The sequence below is a fragment of the Gobius niger genome, assembly GCF_951799975.1.
Source record: "Gobius niger genome assembly, chromosome: 4".
NCBI classification, from domain to species: Eukaryota; Metazoa; Chordata; class Actinopteri; order Gobiiformes; family Gobiidae; genus Gobius; species Gobius niger.
In genome coordinates, this window is record NC_136855.1 from 40,108,632 (window position 1) to 40,130,565 (window position 21,934).

At 42.3% G+C, this 21,934-nt stretch overlaps 1 protein-coding gene across 7 annotated transcripts in view; it reads right to left on the minus strand.

The window, feature by feature from the left end:
- neo1a (neogenin 1a) overlaps positions 1-21,934 on the minus strand; it is a 454,282-nt gene that overhangs the window by 33,427 nt on the left and 398,921 nt on the right. For all 7 annotated transcript variants that reach the window (XM_079554653.1, XM_079554651.1, XM_079554650.1 and 4 more), the window contains exons 13-16: positions 18,124-18,268; positions 13,415-13,525; positions 7,878-8,072; positions 5,579-5,674 (exon numbers count right to left, since the gene is read on the minus strand). In XM_079554653.1, coding sequence (XP_079410779.1) covers positions 5,579-5,674; positions 7,878-8,072; positions 13,415-13,525; positions 18,124-18,268 — 547 coding nt within the window. The remainder of the gene's footprint in view (positions 1-5,578; positions 5,675-7,877; positions 8,073-13,414; positions 13,526-18,123; positions 18,269-21,934) is intronic.

The following is a 21,934-nucleotide window of genomic DNA, read 5'->3' on the forward strand; positions in this document are numbered from 1 at the left end:
AAGTGATGATGTCATCCCTTCCGATAGGCCCGGAAGCCACTGTTTGTATTTTGGCTAAGCCCCGCCTTAACCGAGCACAATTTCTCTTCTTCACCCAGACAAAAAAGTGACAAATCAGGCGACAAAAAAAGTGGACAAAAAAACGGATAAAAAAGTGACGTCAACATGGCGACCAGTGTTAATTTCGTCGACTGAAATATTTAGTCTTAATTTTAGTCAAAGTGATGTTTTTTCAACTAAAATTGGACTAAAACTAAATTAAAAGTTTCTCATGAGACTAAAACTGTGACTAAAATGTCCAGATGTTTGAGTCGACTAAAATAAGACTAAATAAAAATGAAAAGGAGAGACTAAAATCATCCAAACTTGTATTGAGCGTCTGAAAGAGCCTCAGATCATGTAAATTCTCTGCCAAAGGATCAGCTCTGAGCTTTGTTCATGTGGAGCAGAAACATGAAGCAGAGGAACAACATTAAATATGAATATAATGAATATTATCAATGCAAAGTCCACTAAATTAGTCTTAAATTTAGTCGACTAAAACTAGACTAAAATCGAATTACATTTTCGTCAAAAGACTAAGACTAAAACTAAATCAAAATATGTTGTCAAAATTAACACTGGCTGTAGCTAGCACTAGCTAACCGTTAGCATTAGCCACATTATTTTTGTATTTATGGACTGTTGAACCACTTTGCTCTTCTCCATGTCTTTGTATCTTTATTTAGTAGAAAACTATATTCATAATAAGGCATTTGTAGTTTTGAATAATTAGAGAAAGTTGACATTTTTCTCCAAATTGTTTTCCCCCTTAACTGTTTTCAAACATGACCATATATGGGTGGTTCCAGAGATGCCGTCTGTAAACTCCAGTCGAGAAGCTTTTCCATTTGGAGAAACTTAAGTGAACCTGATTTATCCTGTCACTTTAATGCTCTGTACACCTTTGTCGTACAGACTTTCTTGTTACCTGTACTCACGACACGAGGGCTGAAATCTGAAGCGTCGCCCGCGAACACGCCCCCCCCCGCGATCACACGAGCATCAAACGGCGCCGCATCTGAAGCGACGGGCTCCTCAGAACTTCACAAACCGCTGCTTCTTTTCACGCCGCCCCCCCCCCCCCCCCCCCCAAAAAAAAAGAAACTCTCTCTCTCTCACGCCGAGTTCGCCAAGTTCTGCGCTCGCTCTTCTTCTTCTTCTGACTCTTCCAAAGTGATATGTAGGTCAGCCCGTCTGTTTAATCCCCACAAACTGGCAGGAAGAAGGACCCGGGGAGGGATATCTGAGAAGGGGTAGTGCCAAGCGGCGCCGCGGGGGGTCCGAGCGAGCGGCGGCGGCGGCGTGTGTGGAGGGAGGGGGGGTTGGGCTTCACAGGCGGGATACGTGACAGAGAACAGGCCGCCCCCCCACCAGGGCGCGGCGCCGTGACGGGTGTCATCCCGCAGCCCCGTCACATCCCGGCCCACGGAGAGCGCGGCGGCGGATCTGCGGTGGGGGGTAAAGACGAGGGTGGGGGGGGGGGAGGCGTGACGAGGGGGGGGGGGGGGGACACATTCTGGGGCGGCTTGTCTTCTTAGTGTCACAGAAACGCGGTGAACTCCCCGGTCGCTCGGTGGCTTCGCGCTCGTCAGACACGCACTGAGCCACTTGAAGTTCGCTAAACAGTTATTCACGGCGAAGCGGCGGCGGCGGCGGTTTAAAGAGCGAGACCCGGACTTAAAGCTGATCTTTTGAGCTTGTGGTAAAAAAGGGAGGGAGTTTCGCTGCTGCTTCGATTCGTTTCTAGCTCTGGAGATGGAGACGTGAGGACATGGGCACAGGATGGCACGTTTTTAAAGCAGAACAAAGTCACTCGTGCCCCTAGAGGCCGTAAGCGCAACTGCAGGTGTCTCATTTAGCAAACGAAGAAGGGCTTTCTGGTTAAAGAGGGGACTAATGTGATCGTTACTTTCAAATTTCACTTTTCTCTCCTTTGCAAACTTACATACCATCACTTTAACTGCTTTCAAACATGGCCATATATGGGCGACTCCAGAGATGCCGTCTGTATCTATACATGCTTTTCAGGCCATTTTGAATACTGAAGTAGCACTATGTAGTACTACCACATGTAACAATATGAAACAACAACTGATTGACAGTTGTATTTTTGTTAACTCGTAATCAAGAAGAAAACAGTAAAAACATGAAAGCAGTAAGTCAGTGTTTAAGATGCTAGCATGCTACCGGTTAGCATTTAGCTTCAACAGCTCAGTTCTGACTTGAACCACACTCCAAACCTCGCCTACAACATGTGACGGGTCAGAGCTGAGCTGTTACTGTAGTGTTTCCTCAGTGTTCACAGATGTGAGCAATAGGGCTGAAACAACTAATCGATTAATCGACGACTAATCGATTATTGAAATAGTGGACAACTATTTTAGTCATCGATTAATCGTTTTCTGGTTCACACAGACTCAAATAGAGCAAAAATGACATGAAAATGTAGTATTTTTGATGAAAACCTACTTTGTTTTTATAGTAAGTGTATGTAGTACTTTGTACATTGTAAATTTCATAATATCTGTTTGTGTCTCATCCGATCAGAAGCAGAATTAGCACCAAGAGCCTCCAACAAACATTTACTTTACATTTACTCCATCAACACGTCCTCAAGCGGATCCACTTTAGCTTCATGTGATAAAAAAATATATAATTTCCTACACCTTTCACAGCCAAGCGACTAATCGATTAATCGTAAAAATAGTCGATAGATTAATCGATGACAAAATGATCGTTAGTTGCAGCCCTCGTGAGCCACACATGTGTTTATTGTGTTGAAGCCACTGACAGTTGCTAACCGGTAGCATGCTAACGTCTTGAGCATCTTAAACACTGACTGAGACTGAGACTCTGTTGACATGACAAACCGTAAAAATCCCAGAGAAAGGTTTTCTGTTTCCTCTTTGATGAGATAGATTAGCCTGCATAATGCTACTTTGGTATTCAAAATGGCCGCCGGTCCTATGCGTGATGTCATTGGAAATGCATGTATAGACACAGACGGCATCTCGTCATAGAAGGGGGCGTGGCTTCGCCGAGGGGGAAATAGAATCTTTAGAGAAACACAATTTTCCCTCTTTTTAGCCATTTTCTGGTGGAAAATGAACTTATTTATCACATACAAATAAAGTCAAGTGTAAATCGGGCCCATATGGATATTTTCTCACAGCAGATTGTTCAGTAGAAGTGAAAAAACGTCAGTTGTAGCAAGCGCTAGCTAACCGTTAGCATTAGCCCGATGCTAACATGTAGCATCAAGTTAGCATTCTCTGTTATTTATGTATTTATGGGCTGTTGAAGCACTTTGCTCCTCCCCATGTCTTTGTATCTTTATTTAGTAGAAACTATATTCATAATTCAGCGTTTGTTACAGTAGTTTTTGAATAATTAGTGAAAGTTTAGATTTTTCTCCAAATTTTCCCCCTTAACTGTTTTCAAAAATGACCATATATGGGCGATTCCAGAGATGCCGTCTGTATCTATACATTTGTCTGGTACTTTTGAACGATAGAAACATCCGTAATGAATAAATGCTCCTTTATATTCCTGAACTGGATCAGCAGAAAAAGTATTCTGATCCAAACACATCTATAGTTACAGCAGAGAAAGTAGTTTGTCCTATTTCTGTGACGCGTTATACTTTTCCCAGAGTGCAGCACTTCAGAGCGGACAGTTTCGCGAGCCGCCTCCACAGCGGGCTCACATCATCTCGCTCAAAGACCAACAAACCACTTATTCCCTCTGACAGAAAACTATTACACGTCCGTTTCCCTCAGAATTAATGCGTCCACTGGCCGCCGTCCAAAGCGCCGCGTAATCCACGTCTGCAAAATCGGGTCTGGCGTCTGGCCTCTCCGGACGCAAAGCAGGAATTCAAAGTGTTTCTGAACGTTTGGGTTAATGGGGAGTGAAGGATGCGCGAGGCCGAGGGGAGGGGAGAGCGCCTGTGCGGAGACTCTCGGAATGACTAAGAGGACGACGTGGTTTTATCCGTTTGGTTTGGTCGCAGTGGTGGAGACGAGCACCGGCTGCCCTGGGTCAGACTGATGGAAATGTGGCCACCACCAGCAGCAATCACGCAGTCAGAGGAGGGTGGGCTTTAAAGTGATGTAGCTCAAGAGGAAGAACGAATCAAACCTACAGAACCTCCACATGAAGACCATCAGACCTTCAGACCATCAGACCTTGAGAGCAGGAGGATCTGGCAATGTAGAAGTTTAGGAAGCTAACGGAGCGAGTACGTCACAACCAAGTCATTTAAGAAGGAAGAGAGACAGTTTTTTGGACTTTTGTGGAGAGGGAGGTGAGCAGCTTCACTCGCTCTGACTTCATTCATAAGTGTTGTTTTCTTCTCTACTTTAATCCAGAATCTATGACATTTAGAGCTTTAAAAACATCGGATCTGTGTCGTTCAGACTGTCTAAATCGGGCCCACATGGATGTTTTCTCACAGCAGATCCTTCAGTGGAAGCAGAAAAATGGCAGTCGTAGCTAGAGCTAGCTAGCCGTTAGCATTAGCACGATGCTAACATGTAGCATCATGTTAGCATTCTCCGTTATTCATGTGTTTATGGGCTGTTGAACCACTTTGCTCCTCTCCATGTCTTTGTATCTTTATTTAGTAGAAACTATATTCATAATTCAGCGTTTGTTAAAGTAATTTTTGAATAATTAGAGAAAGTTTAGATTTTTCTCAAAATTGTTTTCCCCCTTAACTGTTTTCAAACATGACCATATATGGGCGACTCCAAAGATGGCGCCTGTATAGATACAAACGGCATCTCGTCATAGAAGGGGGCGTGGCTTTGCTGAGGGGGAAAATAGAAGCTTTAGAGAAACACAATTTTCCAGTTTTTAACCATTTTCTGGTGGAATATGAACTTATTTATCACATAAATAAAGTCAAGTGTAAATCGGGCCCATATGGATATTTTCTCACAGCAGATTGTTCAGTAGAAGTGAAAAAACGGCAGTTGTAGCTAGTGCTAGCTAACCGTTAGCATTAGCTAACGGCTAAGCTATTCTCCGTTATTCATGTATCTATGGGCTGTTGAACCACTTTGCTCCTCTCCATGTCTTTGTATCATTATTTAGTAGAAACTATATTCATAATTCAGCGTTTGTTAAAGTAGTTTTTGAATAATTAGAAACATGTTAGCTAACTGTTAACATGATGCTACATGTTAGCAGTAGCTAGCGCTAGCTACGACTGCCGTTTTTTGCTGTGAAAATATCCATATGGGCCCGATTTACACTTGACTTTATTTATATGTGATAAATAAGTTCATATTCCACCAGAAAATGGTTAAAAAGAGTGGAAAATTGTGTTTCTCTAAAGATTCTATTTTCCCCCTCGGCGAAGCCACGCCCCCTTCTATGACGAGACGCCGTCTGTATCTATGGCGACAAGGCAAAAGTGACTTCAGACTTGAGTAAAACCTTTTTGGAAAACGACCTTCTCCTCTGACGACGTTTTCAAAGCCAAATCCCACAAGTTTTAACCCCAAGAGACGGCGCCAAGAGAGTGCCTTACCCGACTGCGGCCTGGTGATGGCGCTCTCGTACACCGGGATCCCCTCTCCCACGTTGTTGTAGGCCTTCAGGGTGATGACGTAGTGCGAGCTCGGGTCTGCGGAGGCAATCACACATATCGGTTACGATCAAAAAACGGCGAGCACTTCATCTCCACGTGATCGTAATGGCGCGTTACGGATTATCTCTCGCTTTAGCCGCTTCCTTTTTTTTTTTTTGCAAACAAAGTGAATATTGACGGATCACGAGGCCGGAAAATAGAAAAATCCCCGTGTCCGTCCGTCAGAGCAAATGAGTTCTTAGCGGAGAATCATCGCCGCATTGACGGAGCGATTATCGAGCTACATTTCTCATTTCTGTCCTGGTTGGAGGTGGGAAAAAAAAAAGGAAAGATGACGGGAAACGTTTTGGTTGGATTCTGCAGGTGCATTATTAGGAGAGATGAGATCGGGTTTATTAATATTACTTTGGCGGATAAACGCAATCGAGATCTGGCTAATCCCTCCGAGTTCACACGGGGAGATAAACGGCCTGTGTGTGAAGAAGGAAAGCGCAGATTTTGGCAGGTTTTGTATTTGGGACGTCGCGCTGTTTTATCAATATCCAAAGAGCGCGTTAAAGTGGAGTGAATGAACACACTGAGAATGAATGAGGACGGGGTCGGCGTCTGTGAAGCGGCAAAAGAGCTCCTTTCTACTGTTGCTTAACCCCTTAACTCCCGCCTGAACCGAGCACGTTTTACCCAGTTTGGCTTTACCCCAATCCAAAAGCTTCTGGAGAAAAGGTGGGAAAATGGCGATAGAAGTGAGACGAAAACAATGATGAAGATGTGACAAAAAAGTGACAAAAAAAATGACAAAAATGTGACAAAAAATAACCAAAAAAATGGCAAAAAATGACTAAAAAATGGCAAAAATGACAAAAAAATGACAAAAAATGACAAAAAAAAGACAAAAAAAATAAAAGAAAATAAAAAATGACGAAAAAAAGACAAAAAATGACAAAAAAGATGAAAAAATGACAAAAAAGACAAATGACCAAAAAGTGGCAAAAAATTACAAAAAATGACAAAAATTGACAAAAATTAGACAAAAAAAAGACAAAAAAAAAAGACGAAAAAAAGATGAAAAAAAAAACAATAAATGACAATAAATGACAAAAAATGACTAAAAAAGATGAAAAAATGACAAAAAATTACATGATAATGACAAAAAAAATAACAAAAAATTACAAAAAATGTAAAAAAACAACAAAAAATTTACAAAAAAATGACAAAAAATCGACAAAAAATGACAAAAAATGACAAAAAATGACAAAAAATGACAAAAAAAACTGACAAAAAATCGACAAAAATTCGACAAAAAATGACCAACAAATGACAAAAAATGTGACAAAAAATTGACAAAAAATGACAAAAAAGTTACTAAATGAGTTGAAAAAATGTGATGACGTGAGGAAAAAGATCCATTTCGATGAGTTTTGTAGATCTTAGCTTTCAAATGAGGCGTTACACTGGCCTACATAAAGCTGAACTGGAGAAAATGCTCTCTGTTCAGGCGGGAGTTAAGAGGTTAAAGCAGCTACACTTGACATTTTTCTTTATGTAGGGTAAAATATTGTCACCCCATAAAAGTATGTTGTAAAAGAAGTAATTTGTGCAAAAAAAATAAATAAAATCAGCCTGGTGCAGGGTTATGTTTTGGCCGGTTCGAAAAGTAAATAGCCGGTAAAAATTGACAAACAGAAAATATGGAGAGAATATAGAAAAATATATTAAATACAACATTTGACCTAAGTTGTGTTTTTGAAGACAGGTCTAAATATGAAAAAAGGTTCAATATTTCTATTTATTCATATATTTATGCCCTTAGGTTTAGTCCCTTTAACCTTTGAGGCCGACGTCATGAGGTCGACCTGGTGGAACCTTCTGCTGTGAAGAACAGGAGCTTCAGCTGCTCCTTCTGCGTCAGAACAATCTGAACCTTCCTGACTCAGTGGAGGAACAACCAGGAAGTGATGTCATATAATAAATGATCCATGTATATTAATATTTACCTCCAAGCAACTGCACAAATGTCAAAATGACGAGTTAAATAAACTGCACTGTTCTATTATTACTGATATTCTCCAAATCCTGCCCTGTAGTTCACCGCAGACAGATGTTTGTTCTCTCACAGCGGAACTTATGCAAATGAGCCACGTTTGGTTCTTGTAAAATGTAAATAAAAAGCGTAACGTTGCCATAAGTTCGTAGATTTCCAATAATCGAACAGCCGGTAAACCTGTAAAGTTGCTCTTACCCAGGTTCTCGATGGTGTAGTATCTCTGCTTGTAGTCCACCTTGATGGTCTGGGCGTGGGGGCTGCCGATGCCGTAGCCGATGGAGTACCCGCGCACCACGATGTCCTGGTTCTCCGGCGGCGTCCAGCTCACCACGATGCTGTTGACCAGGGGCCGCACGTGCAGGGAGCTGGGCATGTCCGGCACCCGCGACTCTGGAGCAACGACGGGGACAAGAGGGCAGAGTTAGACCTGGTCCAGGTTCTACTGGGATCCACAAAACTGAAGCATCGGAAATAAAACATCTTTATACACACGTTTTCATGCTGTTGTTCATGGAAATTTAAAATAAACTAAAAAAAGTGAAACACAAGAAAGATTTGGGAAAATTGTGGAAAAAAACACACCAAAAAAAGGGAAAATCTGAAAACACTGGGGGAAATTTTGGAAAAATATTTGAAAATAAAAATGGAAAATTTGGGAATAACATGATTTTTTTTTATGAACATTTTTTAGAAAAGTGAATATTTTGGGGAAAATTGTGAAAAAAAATATAGTTAAAATTGTGAAAAGGAAAAATATTTGCAAATAAATAATAAAAAACATGAAAAAAACAACTTAAAATGGACGAAAAACTAGGAAAAAACATTGTGAAAAATTGGAAATGTTGGGAAAATTGTGGAAAAAACAAGTAAAAAAAAATAGGAAAATCAGGAAAAAAATTGGGGGGAAATTCATGAAAAATAATTTGGGAATAAATATGGAAAAATTTGGAAAAACATGAAAAAAATTGGGGGGAAAACTGGGAAAAAAAAACAAAAAAACATTTTGGGAAAAAAAAAAAATATTTGGGGAAACATTTTGGAAAAACTTTTTTTGTCAAAAGTGGGGGGAAATTGTGGCAAAAACACATTAATTACTAGGAAAAAACATTACGAAAAATTCGAAATTTTGGGAAAATCTGAAAATAAAATGGGGGAAAAACTAGGAAAATGTCGGGCAAAATTGGGTAAAAACGTTTGAATAATAAAAAAAATTGGATAAAAAATGTAATCTGGGGGGAAAAAATGTTATGGGAAAATTGGGAAATGTGAAAAAACATGAGGGGAAAAAACACGTAAAAAGAATTGGGAAAATCAGAAAAAAATTTGGGGGAAATGTATGAAAACTGTTTGGAAATTAATATAAAATTTGGGGGAAAATGTTTTTAAGTAAAAATTGGGGAAAAAACCTGAAAGAAACTGTAAAGAAAAAAAATCTGCCCTTTTGTCGTCAAAGTTTCACCTCAAGCAAACGCTACAAATGCAAAATCAAACAGAAGGAAAAGGAGTAAATGAACATTCATCTGTTTCATGGCTCTTTATGTTAAATATTTTAGCATCGGTATCGAAAACCAAGTATTGTTAAAGTGCTGTAACTTTTCTTTAAGATACCCAGCAGCCCTTGCATTAACCAACATTTTATTTGCCTTCTTTTTAATTCGTTTACTCGGGAGTCGTCAGCATTCTCCGGGCGCCGCGCTGAAACTTTGGCGCGGCGCTGAGCATCCGTAATCTAATCAATAAATTACCAGTCTCATAAAGTGGCTCCATCAGCGCTATTCAATTGCTTTTGTACAACTGAACTGCAATTAAACCTAATTAAGACGACATTTCCACATCCATCCCCTAACCGGCTAATTCGGTTTGTGTATAAATTAATTAAAGCTTAAACACTTGGACGCATAATTATCGCACAGGCACAATTGAAAAAACTCCCTTTGAAATGTTTGAGCGCCTGGTGAGCGGCCACTTAGCGGGAGATATGGAAATGGGATTACGCTTTAGTCTTGCATTAATTGCCTTTTTACAGAACTATTTGATTATACAGTATTATAGAGGATAAGCTAAGATGAAAAGGCCTTTCTAAAGGAGGGGGCCCCAACATGCGGCCCGGGGCCCGGAGTCGGACCCTGGGTGGAGCAAAGAGTTTGTGGAGCTTGAGCAGATTTAGTTTAGGACCTAAAGAATGTAGTTTTAACCGTATTTTCTACTATCAGCTTCTTCACCATATATATAATACTGGTCAAAACACTTTTTATGTCTCGGCTTTTCTTTATTTTGTGTTCTTGACTCCACGTCGTGCATTATAACCGTCGAACCAGAGTGTTGCTGGTACCTGGAGATATTTTTTTGGTAATTCATGCAGTTCCTGTGTTTGTGCGAGGCTAGTGCATGTCTATGGTATCAGCTAGCCTGCATTAAAAACAGTGTGACCCACAGAGCACCCGAGGTAAATCACTTATAACACCAGACTAACCATATACATGTCTGTGTCCATAGAGTCATGTTTGGAATATAACTGACCTGCATCACATGAACGATCGCATTTTGAGGGACTATTTTCTCGCAGATCACTCCGCCGCTGCGTAGCTTATACCACCACGAAGCTGATGCTGCTCAAATATAAGTTATTTTAAACGATTCTATGGACACAGACGTTTATATGGTTAGTCTGGTGTTATAAGTGATTTGCCTCAGGTGCTCTGTAGAGCGGGTCAGGCTGTTTTTAATGCAGGCTAGCTGATACCATAGACATGCACTAGCCTTGCACTGGCCTAGCACCACGAAACTCTTCAAACATAAGAACTGCATGAAGTACAAAAAAAAAATATCTCCAGAAATCAGCAACACTCTGGATAACTAGGAAATGAGGCCCTATGTCAAACATCCTGAAATATCCCTTTAAGGAAACACTTTTGTGGTGTTTTGGTGTTTTCCAACGTTTATTGCAAAGGTTGTTGACGTCAACAAAAGAATTGATGCTAAACTGACACTTTCAAAATGATCTAATGTGGCATTTGAGGTAACGAATGAACGAGGTAAAGTTACTGTATGTGCTGTAGATACTGGTGTTTTGCACTATGTTGCTACAATTGTTGATTTTGGTCGACTAAAACCTTAGTTAATATTGGTTTTAATGTAGCATCTTATTCGCATAGATTAGATAGAATCAAATGCAAACGTATACCGAAAAAACTATTATTTGTTGAGGTACATGTGTTTCACGCTTGACTTAACCGTGTTTGGCCCGCGATCCACAGGCTTTTTTTAGTTTTGGCCCTCGGAGACGAAACGTTTGGGCGCCCCTGGTTTACAACATTATTCCACATGTGTTCATTCATATATGAACGCCTTCAGAGACAAATCTACAATGAAAATAGTCTTGAAAACCAACGCATAAAAAAGCCTGTTCATCCTGCAGAATCTAAAGAACCTTTTCATCAGTGAAGCGTCGGCAGAGTCGCACGGCCCTGAGGTCTGAGCTGGAGGTCAGTGTCTCCACAGAGAGCACAAACACTGGTTTAACCTCCACGATCTCCCCCTGAGCCCCCGAGTCTCTGTTTACACGAGCTGAGGGTCAAGGCTGGGCTTCACACTGACAGAAGCTCTCGGTGAAATCACACAAAGCCCGTGAGTCGAGAGGCATGTGTGACGTCGGCACAGATGAAAGGAGCAGCACTTGTGTTGTTTGTTATGATGGAAAGCTGAGGCCTTCACTGATGCTAGAGGGTTTAACTCGCTCGGCAGTGGAGCACAGGGGAGGAGGAGGCTCTGCATGGTTTAGGAAACTTCAGCTGGAGCGAGAGGAGCATCAGCCTGAATATGAGTCGTGTTGGAGATACGAGGCTGCTGATGTGTCCTGGATCTGACAGGTTTTGGTTTTTGTTGAGTGTTAACCCTGGTTTTGCCGGACTACAAAGCTGGATGACTTTCTAGCAGGGTCGATCTCCACGGACACAGGTCACACACCGGCGTCTGCGTTCACTGGTGTGTGACTGAGAGTGTGAGCGGTTCCTTTATGTAAAGCACTTTGAGGGCTTTTTTAGAAAGGAGCTATATGGATGTGAGCGTTTCCCATCTGTCGCGTCTTTCTGCCCCCCACGTTACACAGTTAGAACTCCAGTCGTGACCCCGCCCACACCACGAGACGAGACTCTTCTTCACTGTGTTTAGATTTCTACAGTTGTGGTGTTTTCGTGAAGAGAATCTTCAGGTCGGTGGGGAGTCCTCGCCTCAAGTGGAGGAGTTCAAGTGTCTCGGGGTCTTGAGGGACGGATGGAGCGTGAGATGGACGGACGGATCGGTGCGGCGTCAGCAGTGATGCGGTCGCTGTATCGTCTGTCGTGGTGAAGAGGGAGCTGAGTCGGGGCAAAGCTCTCGATTTACCGATCGATCTACGTTCCCGCCCTCACCTATGGTCATGAGATTTGGGTCATGACCGAAAGGACAAGATCGCGAATACAAGCGGCCGAAGTGAGTTTCCTTCGCAGGGTGGCTGGGCGCACCCTCCGAGATCGGGTGAGGAGCTCAGTTACCCGGGAGGAGCTCGGAGTAGAGTCGCTGCTCCTTCACGTCTAAAGGAGCAGCTGAGGTGGCTCGGGCATCTGTTTTGGATACAGCCTGGTCGCCTCCATCGGGAGGTGTTCCAGGCATGGCCTAGTGGGACAAGGCCTCGTGGAAGACTCAGGACACGGTGGCGGGACTATGTCTCGTCTCGGGGTCAGAACATCTGGAGGAGGTGTGTGAGGATCGGGAAGTCTGGGCATCTCTGCTGAGACGCTGCCCCGGCTCCGGATAAAGCGGAAGAAAACGGATGGATGGACGGAGTATGAAAACTATACTGCAAAAAGTAATGAACTAGATCAGTATAAACATCTCAATTTGAGCACAATAATCCAAATTTTAGTTGTTTTGACTGGTTAAGAAGTTCTTGGGCATTTGTCCTAAATTATTTCACTTGTTCTGAGATGTTTCTGACTCGTTTCGATACATTTCGTCCTTATTTCAGGTCATTTTCTTTGCCAATGGGGCAAGAAAATTGGTCTTATCTCATTGGCAATTATACTTTCTTACTTCTTTACCTAGAACTGGTCTGAAATGTCCTCAAACAAGCAAAGCAAACTTGGTCCGATCAGGAAAAGTGTCTAAATGAGTGAAAACCGCTCAAAACAAGAAACATTTCCTCAATTCAACTCATTTAAGCCAATGCTTGATATTCACTTTTTGCAGTGTAAACCTTGTGGTATAAGCAATGAGGAAAAAGCTGTTTCATTTGCACTTATACCATTTTCCCATTGGAGTAAATGGGAAGTTCTGGTCGTTGCTACGGTAACTTCAAGAAACAGATGACAAAATTTCATTGACTTTTTTGATTGGACCAAACGAAATTATTTTTTTCTTTTTTTTCAAATCAGAGCAAATGGAAACATTGTGTTTCTGATCGCTTATTTCATAAAGTTTTCAAAAATGTAACGTTTTCATCCTCTCCACAAATGACATGACACAGCGAACCCGACGATCTGTGCGACCGCCTTCGACCCGACACAATCCAGGACGACTCAACGTGACTAGAATAAAAACTCTTTGACCAATCAGAGGAGAGGATCCCCAGACTCCGCCCTCTGGCTCACGTCTCGCACTCGTCAGAATCGATCAGTCTGTGTCGAGGGACGGATTATTAATCGTGTAAAAAACATCCTGACCTTCTAACATCACATGAGAGCGTGTTTTTTTACCGTCCAGGTCGCTCTCGAAGGTCTCCGCCGCCGTCCACTCCGTCGCCGGCCCCGTCCCGTTCACCGTAATGGCCGACACCCGAAAGGAATACTCCGTCCCTCGCTCCAACGCTGCCAAAACAAAGAACTCCATCAGGCCCAATACAACCATGTAACACAGTCAATATTCATCCTTTCTTTTGGGTTGAGAATTCTCTGCTTCTCCGCGCCCCGTCGGTCATTTCAGGCTTCAGAGCCGACATAATAAATATTTTGGGAGGTTTTTTTTCAAAGGACTTTGGAGGAGAATCTGTAAGACGACGGGGGAATGATCAAGCGGAGTTTTCTTTCCACTTTATCTCGAGACTTTATTGCTGATTCGCACAAACTGAAGTGGGTTATGGAAGAAGGAAAGGAGCGAGAGAAAGGATTTGTTCCAATCAAAAGCACCGTCGGATTGAGATGTTCCACAGTAGGAGGTATTTGGGTTTAGGAAAAAAAAAAGATTTCGTATTCAAAGCGATGTGAGAGCTGTGGGAAAGTTAGTGCTCAGGGACTCGTGGGATACTTTTAATGGCGGTTCCAGATGTAGGATTTTTTTGGGGGGGAAACATTGTCATATCGTGATTCAGCGTTTTTTCTGTTTCCTCCACTCGCTGCTCCTGCTGCTGACAGGATGAAACCAGGACTAAACCAGGAGAAAACCAGGACTAAACCAGGAGAAAACCAGGACTAAACCAGGAGAAAACCAGGACTAAACCAGGAGAAAACTAGGTGATTACAAAATTAGCAGACTTGCATTATTTCACGGCGCTGGGATTATTTTCCCTTCACATTTCACGTGCCACGGCTCATGCTTTTATCTGACATAAAAACAAACGGCGCTGTGTGATGATGTCATCAGGCCGCGCTGCTCAGTTTGCTTGTGCAGGTGTGAGGGCCGGCCAGCAGGGGGCAGGTGTGAAACAGGGACCTCTCCTTAATCGCAGCAAACTTTAAATCATTTGTACTTTTATGACGGTATAAAGATAGACTTTTTTTTAAAGGCAACAAATAATCGTTTGAATAATCGTGATTTCAATTATGACAAAAATAATCGTGATTATTATTTTTTCAATAATCGAGCCGCCCTAACCAGCACATGCGCCACTCACACACTGCAAAAAGTAATTAACTAGATTAGAATAAGCTAAATTTGAGCATAATAATCCAAATTTTATCTGTTTTGACTAGTTAAGAAGTTGTTGGGCATTTGTCCCAGATTATTTCACTTGTTCTGAGATGTTTCTGACTCGTTTCGATACATTTTGTCCTTATTTCAGGTCATTTTCTTTGCCAATGGGGAAAGAAAATTGTTCTTATCTCATTGGCAATTTTACTTTATTATTTCAAGCGAGTTTTAACCTAGAACTGGTGTGAAATGTCCTCAAACAAGCAAAGCAAACTCGGTCCGATCAGGAAAAGTGTCTAAATGAGTGAAAACCGCTCAAAACAAGAAACATTTCCTCGATTCAAGTCATTTAAGCCAATGCAGTGCAGACAATCGAACCCAAGACGTTCTTGCTGTTGGGCCAGAGTGCTAATCACCATGTCTGCTAAATAACAAAATCAGCCAAATCAGCAAACTCTGCCTGATTACAGACAAATTTACCAAGTTTGTTCTTGAACGATGCGGTAATTGAGAGTCTAGACCAGGGGTGCCCAAAGTGGGGCCCGCGGGCCAAATTTGGCCCGCCGAAACAATTAGGTTGGCCCGCCAGAGGGTGACCTACTTTTGCGCCGCATCTGGTCAATAACTCTCTCCCGTTCATTCTCAATGGCAAATATGGATGCAGTTCACTTTTTGTCCACCAGCGTCAAATTGGGGGCGCTGTTTCACTCCTTTCGCAAAGTTAAGGGAACACTGTTCTGGTGTCTTGGTGTTTATCAATCACAGAGCGTCGTAGCATCAACTTTCCCATTTTTCTAACTTTTTTTTTTGCAAAAATCGTTGACATCTATGACTTATAAAAGAATTTATGCTGAACTGACACTTTCAAAATGATATAATGTGGCATTTTCTTTGACTTAAAGACATGAATGAGCTAAAGTCACTGTAGGTGCTGCAGGTACAGGTGGTGTTGTTTCCATTTTGCTCTATACACAATAATTGATTTTGTTCTACTAAAACTAAGCTTTTGTAGCATGTTAACCCCTTAACTCCCACCTGAACCGAGCACTTTTTCTCCAGTTTGGCTTTACCCCAATCCAAAAGCTTCTGGAAAAAAGCTGTGAAAATAGCAACAAAACTGAGACGAAAACAATGATGGAAATGAGACAAAAAAGTGACCAAAAATTGATGAAAAAGTGGCAAAAATGTGACAAAAATGACAAAATAATGAGATAAAAGTTACAAAAATGAGTTGAATGCCCAACAAAAAAAATGATGGAAAAAGATCCTCAGACGGGAGTTAAGAGGTTAATTGCATAGATTGAATAAAATGCAAAGGTAAACCAAAAAAGAAAATAAAGTAACTTTTATTAGTTGCAGTTACAGTATATGTTTCACGCTTGACATCGCCGTGTTTGGCCCGCGACCCACAGGCACTTTTTCATTTTGGCCCTCGGAGACAAAAAGTTTGGGCACCCCTGGTCTAGACGTTTCTAAATCTGTATTAAAAAACAATAGTCCTGATATGATTGAAGAAAACGAAACAAATAAGACTACGCCACAAAGAGATATCATAATTTAAAGCTTACAAAATTAAACTTGCCGCAGCATCTCAAACAAAAGAACTTTCCGACGTGCGATTGCTTCACATTTCAGCGTTTGCCGCCGGCCGCTCGCCTCGGCGTTTCCGAAACGAGGGGATCCCCCGCTGACATAACGGCGTGCGGCGTTTTCATCCCCGCCGCACGCCCGCATTAGCACGCGTACATGCTAATTCCTTCCCTCCCTGCGGTCGGGGCCCCGGGGTTTTCTAAGCTACTCCGACTCCCGACACGGTCTCTTCCTAAACGCTCCCGAATCTGCAAACACACCCCCCGAAAAGTCAACTCCGAACCGTTCTCTTTGAAGCCGGGCGCAGCGTGGAGCCGGGACACTCGCGGAAAAGGACGGTTAATATTAATCGCCACCGCCCGGGACTCTGAATAACTATACGGCGGGAGCGTAAACAGACAGGAGTCGGTTTTTCAATATTGCAGAGAATTGGGGGAGACGTGGCGGGTTTCGCGGAGAGCTCACCTGGGGATAAAAGCGAAGTTTAATCTGAGAGGTGTCAGAGCATCAAAGCGAGCGTCCCGGCGATGCGGCGGAGATAACGGTTGTTGTTCATATTGAAGTGTCAGAATGGGAGATGTGGAAAAGTTACGTCTTCAAAAGGAGAAAGAGGGAGATCGTTCTTCCAGGGGAGACGGGATGAGCTGAGCAAACGGCCCGTAAAGAAACAGAGATTCTATCACAGAGGCGCCCGAACCGAAGCACAAGTTTTTAATGTGATCTTAAAGGGACTATACAGAGTTTAAAAATGTTAAAATTAAGTATTTCCCTCCCCCTACATGTTCCAGCCATGTCCTCATGTGTAGAATGAGGCCTGTTCATCACAACTGCCTCTGAAATCCTGCACTGTCGCTCAGAAAGGTGTTTATTCGGGTCCGAAGTGTCGTCATGCACAAGCTTAAAGGGACATTTCTGGATTTTTGACATAAGGCCTCATTTCCTCGTTATCCAGAGTGTTGTTGATTTCTGGAGCTATATAAAAATTGTGGGGTATTTTACTTAAATGTTGCTTGATTTAAGCTACATTTTCTAAATCAGAAACATTTTTGAGAAAAAATGTTCTTGATAAATACTAATATTTAAGGAAAATACTGTCCGCGCCCGGAGACCCATCTCCATGATGTGGAGCCAGGCTGATGGTCAGAATCACCTGCTGGAGGATTCACCTATTGTACATGTTTTTTAGTGGCAGACACGGGGAGAACATGCTCCACACAGAAAGGCTCCGTCCTGGTGGGAATCGAACCCAGGACCTTCGAGCTGTGAAGCTGCGGCTCTAACCACTGTGCCACCGAGCGCCCACTTTAAAGAATGGAATGTATTATCTCTCTGTGAGAAGCAGTTCTTACATTAAGAGTTGTTGATCTTAGTTTTTCTTAAAATAAGAAAAATATTCTTTGTCTAAAGTTGAAGAAGATTCAAAAAGTTTTTCTTTCTTGTTACAAGAAAAATTAACATGTTTTTAGCAAATATATCTGAACAAGAAATGGCTAGATTTTATTTCCTAAAATAAGATTTTTTTTCTCAAGAAAACTTTGCTCGGCAAAAAATTATTACTTTTTAGGGACAAAATAAGAACTTATTTTTTTAAAGTAAGACATTTTTTACTTGCTTAGAATCCACTTTTTGCAGTGTAATCATGAGGTCAACACGCCGACAGTTTTGTATGATCTAAATAAACCTTGTGTGGTTCCCTTTTGATTTTTGAGCCCCTGACCCTCCATAGCCTCTGCACGGCCCTGTCCATGACGCACTAAGAAGAAGAAGTCTAGTCATCGTGATAAGTGCAAGCGCTTCTTACTGGAGGTCACTGACCCCGATTAAACCGGTGCAAAGAGTAAAAGCTGTAATCTTTGTTTCAGATGAAGTGAGTTTTAATGCGCAGTAACTACACAAGGTCAGAAGCATTATTATTGGGGGCTTAGTGTTTTGAAGACTTGCTCCAGGAGAATCCCAGAACGCTCCTCACCGTCGATGAGTTTGTAGAGCTGCGCGCCGCTGATGATGTCGGCCGTCTCGCTGCGCCGCGAGCCTTTCCTGTAGCGGATCTTGTAGCCCGTGATCTCTCCGTTCTGAGCCGGGGCCGGCGGAGGCTGCCAGCGCATCATGATGCTCTGCGGGAACAAAAGCACTTGTTACAGGTTTTACTGCTATTTAAAGCTGTTGTGAGCACTTTTCTGGGTGTTTTGTAGACTTTAGACCAGTCCAGGCGACATGCACTGAGTCTAAATCAAACAAACATCTGCATTTAGAATGAATTGTTTATGTATCACTGAGAAACATGAGCGAATGGGGTTATTGTACGTTGTTGTAAATGCTTTTATTAAACAATGTTTGAATCACTTTGGCCCAAAGTGTTTGAATAGCAAAAACTCTACATGTTAGAAACAAGTTTGACCATCACCAGAGGGAGGCGCTGTTCCCTATCACTGTCAGAAAAGGAAAAGAAGACGAGATGAAGAAGGCGGGACAATGATAACCAGGAATCTAACGTTAGCTTGCGAGTGCCGGTTTTCACTTCTACTGAACAATTTGCTGTAAAAAAGCATCCATACAGACCTGATTTTGGCTTGATTTTATTAAAGGGGGGTATTATGCAAAATGGACTTTTTCAAGCTTTACATCATGTTATTCTGTCATTCCCTCATTAAAAACATGGCTGAAGTGTTGCCTTGGCACATTCACGTATTTCTGACTAATCTGTAAAAACTCTGATGGCGGCCATTTTAGGGATAGCTTTGCCTGAGTCCTCCTAGGAACGCCCCCACCTCCTGGAGACGCCTCCGAGCTTTCGTCACCAGCCGAGTAACCAACCACTGCTCCTCAGCAGAACCCTCTCCCCACTGATGCCACAGACAGCGTGTGGAGGGGGCGTGTCTAAAGGCTCAGAGGTTCTTAAAGAGACAGAGGCCTATTTCAAGACATTCACTACAGCCATTTTGAGAGACATTTTATACAAGGCAGTTATTCTAATTTACTGCATTTACAGCCACATCAAAGCAATAACATCAGCAGCTTTTTACCATCTGAAAAACATTGCTAAGATCAGAGGAATAGTGTCAAAACCAGACTTAGAGAGACTTATCCATGCATTTGTCTCCAGCAGGTTAGACTACTGTAACGGCCTACTCACTGGCCTCTCTAAACGAGCTATCAGACAACTACAGTACATCCAGAACGCTGCTGCTCGAGTCCTGACAAGAACCAGGAAATATGACCATATTAGTCCAGTGCTCCGGTCTCTGCACTGGCTTCCTGTCACTCAGAGAATAGACTTTAAAACAGCTCTGCTTGTTACAAGTCTTTTCATGGTTTAGCTCCAAAGTCCATCTCTGACATGTTACAGCCGTATGAACCATCTCGGGCCCTGAGAACTTCAGGGAGGGGCCTCCTGGTGGTTCCCAGAGTCAATAATAAACACGGTGAGGCTGCGTTTCAGTTTCATGCAGCTAAAATCTGGAACAGTCTTCACGAGGATGTGAGACAGGCCTCAACTCTGACAATGTTCAAATCCAGGCTGAAAACAGTTCTTTTTACCCGTGCATATGACTGAAAGTATTTATCTGCACTCTCACCTTTTACTGTAATTGATTAATTTTATGTTGATGTTTTTATTGATTCTATTTGTTTTCAACTGTGAAGCACTTTGAATTGCCTTGTGTATGAATTGTGCTCTACAAATAAACTTGCCTTGCCTTGCCTTACAGACCAACAGAAGGTTTGTCATCATTGTAGTGAGATATAGACTGGTGCTATGGGACTGAAAAAAGCAGAACACCCCCTCTTTAACACATTGAGTGCCAAAAACGGAAAAACTCATTTTTGTGGGGTTTTTAAATTACGAAACTAGACTCTCTAATACACCTTATGTGTGGTTTTGGTAGCTCTGTGATGAACAGTGAAATAAATAACCATCAAAACTTGTGAAGTAAAATCTGGAAATTTCATATATTATTGCGCTTCTTTTCTTTTTTAGTCCGTGGGGGCGTGTCGCAGAGAAGATTTAAACATTTCTCTGAGTTTCAAAATGGTCAAAATTGGTCCAAGGACGACTGAGAAACATCCTGTTAAAGTCTTCAATCCTGAACCACTGATTATCTCCGAATCTAGAAAAAAAATCAGTGATTTTGATCAAAGTAGCCTCTGTTTAGCTTTGAATTTCTGAACCGAAACACGTAGAATTGAACTGTTTTCACCTACGGAGAGCTTAGCGTCTCGTCTTTCAAACGAGCCACATCATGTGTCCACAGCTCTAACACAGAACACACTGTGGTGCTGCAAATATCAAGGAAAACGGTCTGGATTGTTGGCGCTCAACGGCTAAATCCCCCAAACTGTGCGGCCTCAATGTGTTAATGTGTGATGAATGTTTATCGTCTGATTCGTCTGATTCCCATGAGGGGTTTTCTTCCCCCTTAGGCCACGCCCCCTTGTTTGTCCACTTTGAAATACTCGACTTCACTCAAGAGGCGTTTGTTCCCGTGTATTTCCATGACTCGTCCTTGAGGCCGTGGAGGAAACGCAAAGCTCCCGGCGGCGACAAATAAACTCATTATTACAAACAGGAGGGACGTGTGTGTGTGTGTGTGTGTGTGTGTGCGTGTGTGTCACAGAAATACATTCAAGCTCCGCCCCCCACAGAGACCGAGCCGAGGCCACGCAGAGACGAGTGGGACGAGGTCGGGGAGAAGAGACCTGTGCGCTCAGATAAGTTTAAACAGGAGGTGGGCGGGGGGAGGAGCTGGAGAGGGGGGGGGGGGGAGATGGAAGTGGGGGGGCTCAGCGTGGTACACAAGTTAATTAAGGCGTCCGACTGCGACTGCGGCGCTCACTCCTCCGCACGGCCGCTCGGGGAATTCACAAATGAAATCCGTGTTAAGCGTCGGCAATTATTTCCATTTTTCTTATTAGACAGTTGCTCCTCTGGTGATTCACGCTGTTGCTTCTGACGCTTTTAACTAATTGTATATTCGGTTAGGCTGACTTATGGGAAGAGGAACGCTCGGAAACGCTATGCAAATATAAAGTCATTTATTAAAGATTTTAGCGCAATGTTTAAAGAGGACGTATTGTGATAATGCACCAAAAATTAGACGAAAAAGTGATGAAAACGCAAAAAAGAGCAACAGGAAAGTGACTGAAGAGCGACATGAATGCAACAAGTGACAAAGTGATTCAAATGTGGCAAAAATGGGATGAAAACAAGAAAAAAAAAGAGTAAAAAAAGTGATGACAACGCAAGGAAAAAGATCCATTTAGATGAGTTTTGTAGGTGTTTCAAATGAGGAGTTACACTGGCCTGTAGGGCATGGATTGGGGTAAAACTGAACTGGAAATAATGGACTCAGTTAAGGCGGGGGTTTAGCTCAGTGGTTCTCAACCTTTTGGCGCCGCAACCCCCATTGTAACAGTAAAAGGGATTCGTGACCCCTGCTCGGGTCACACCGTGAGGAAGAGAAATAGTAGCCGACATGATTCTTAACCTCTTAACTCCCGCCTGAACCGAGAGGATCTTTTTCCTCACGTCGTCACATTTTTTTTTACACCATTTTTTTGTTGGGTGTTTTTGTGTCTTTTTGTCATTTTTTGTCAATTTTTTTAATTTTTAATTTTAATCACATTTTTGTAATGTTTTTGTAACATTTTTTCATTTTTTTGTCCATTTTTTGTCAATTTCTTGTGACATTTTTGCCACTTTTTCATCAATTTTTCATCAATGTTTTCTCACTTTTTTGTCACATTTCCATCATTGTTTTCGACTCAGTTTTGTTGGGTTTACT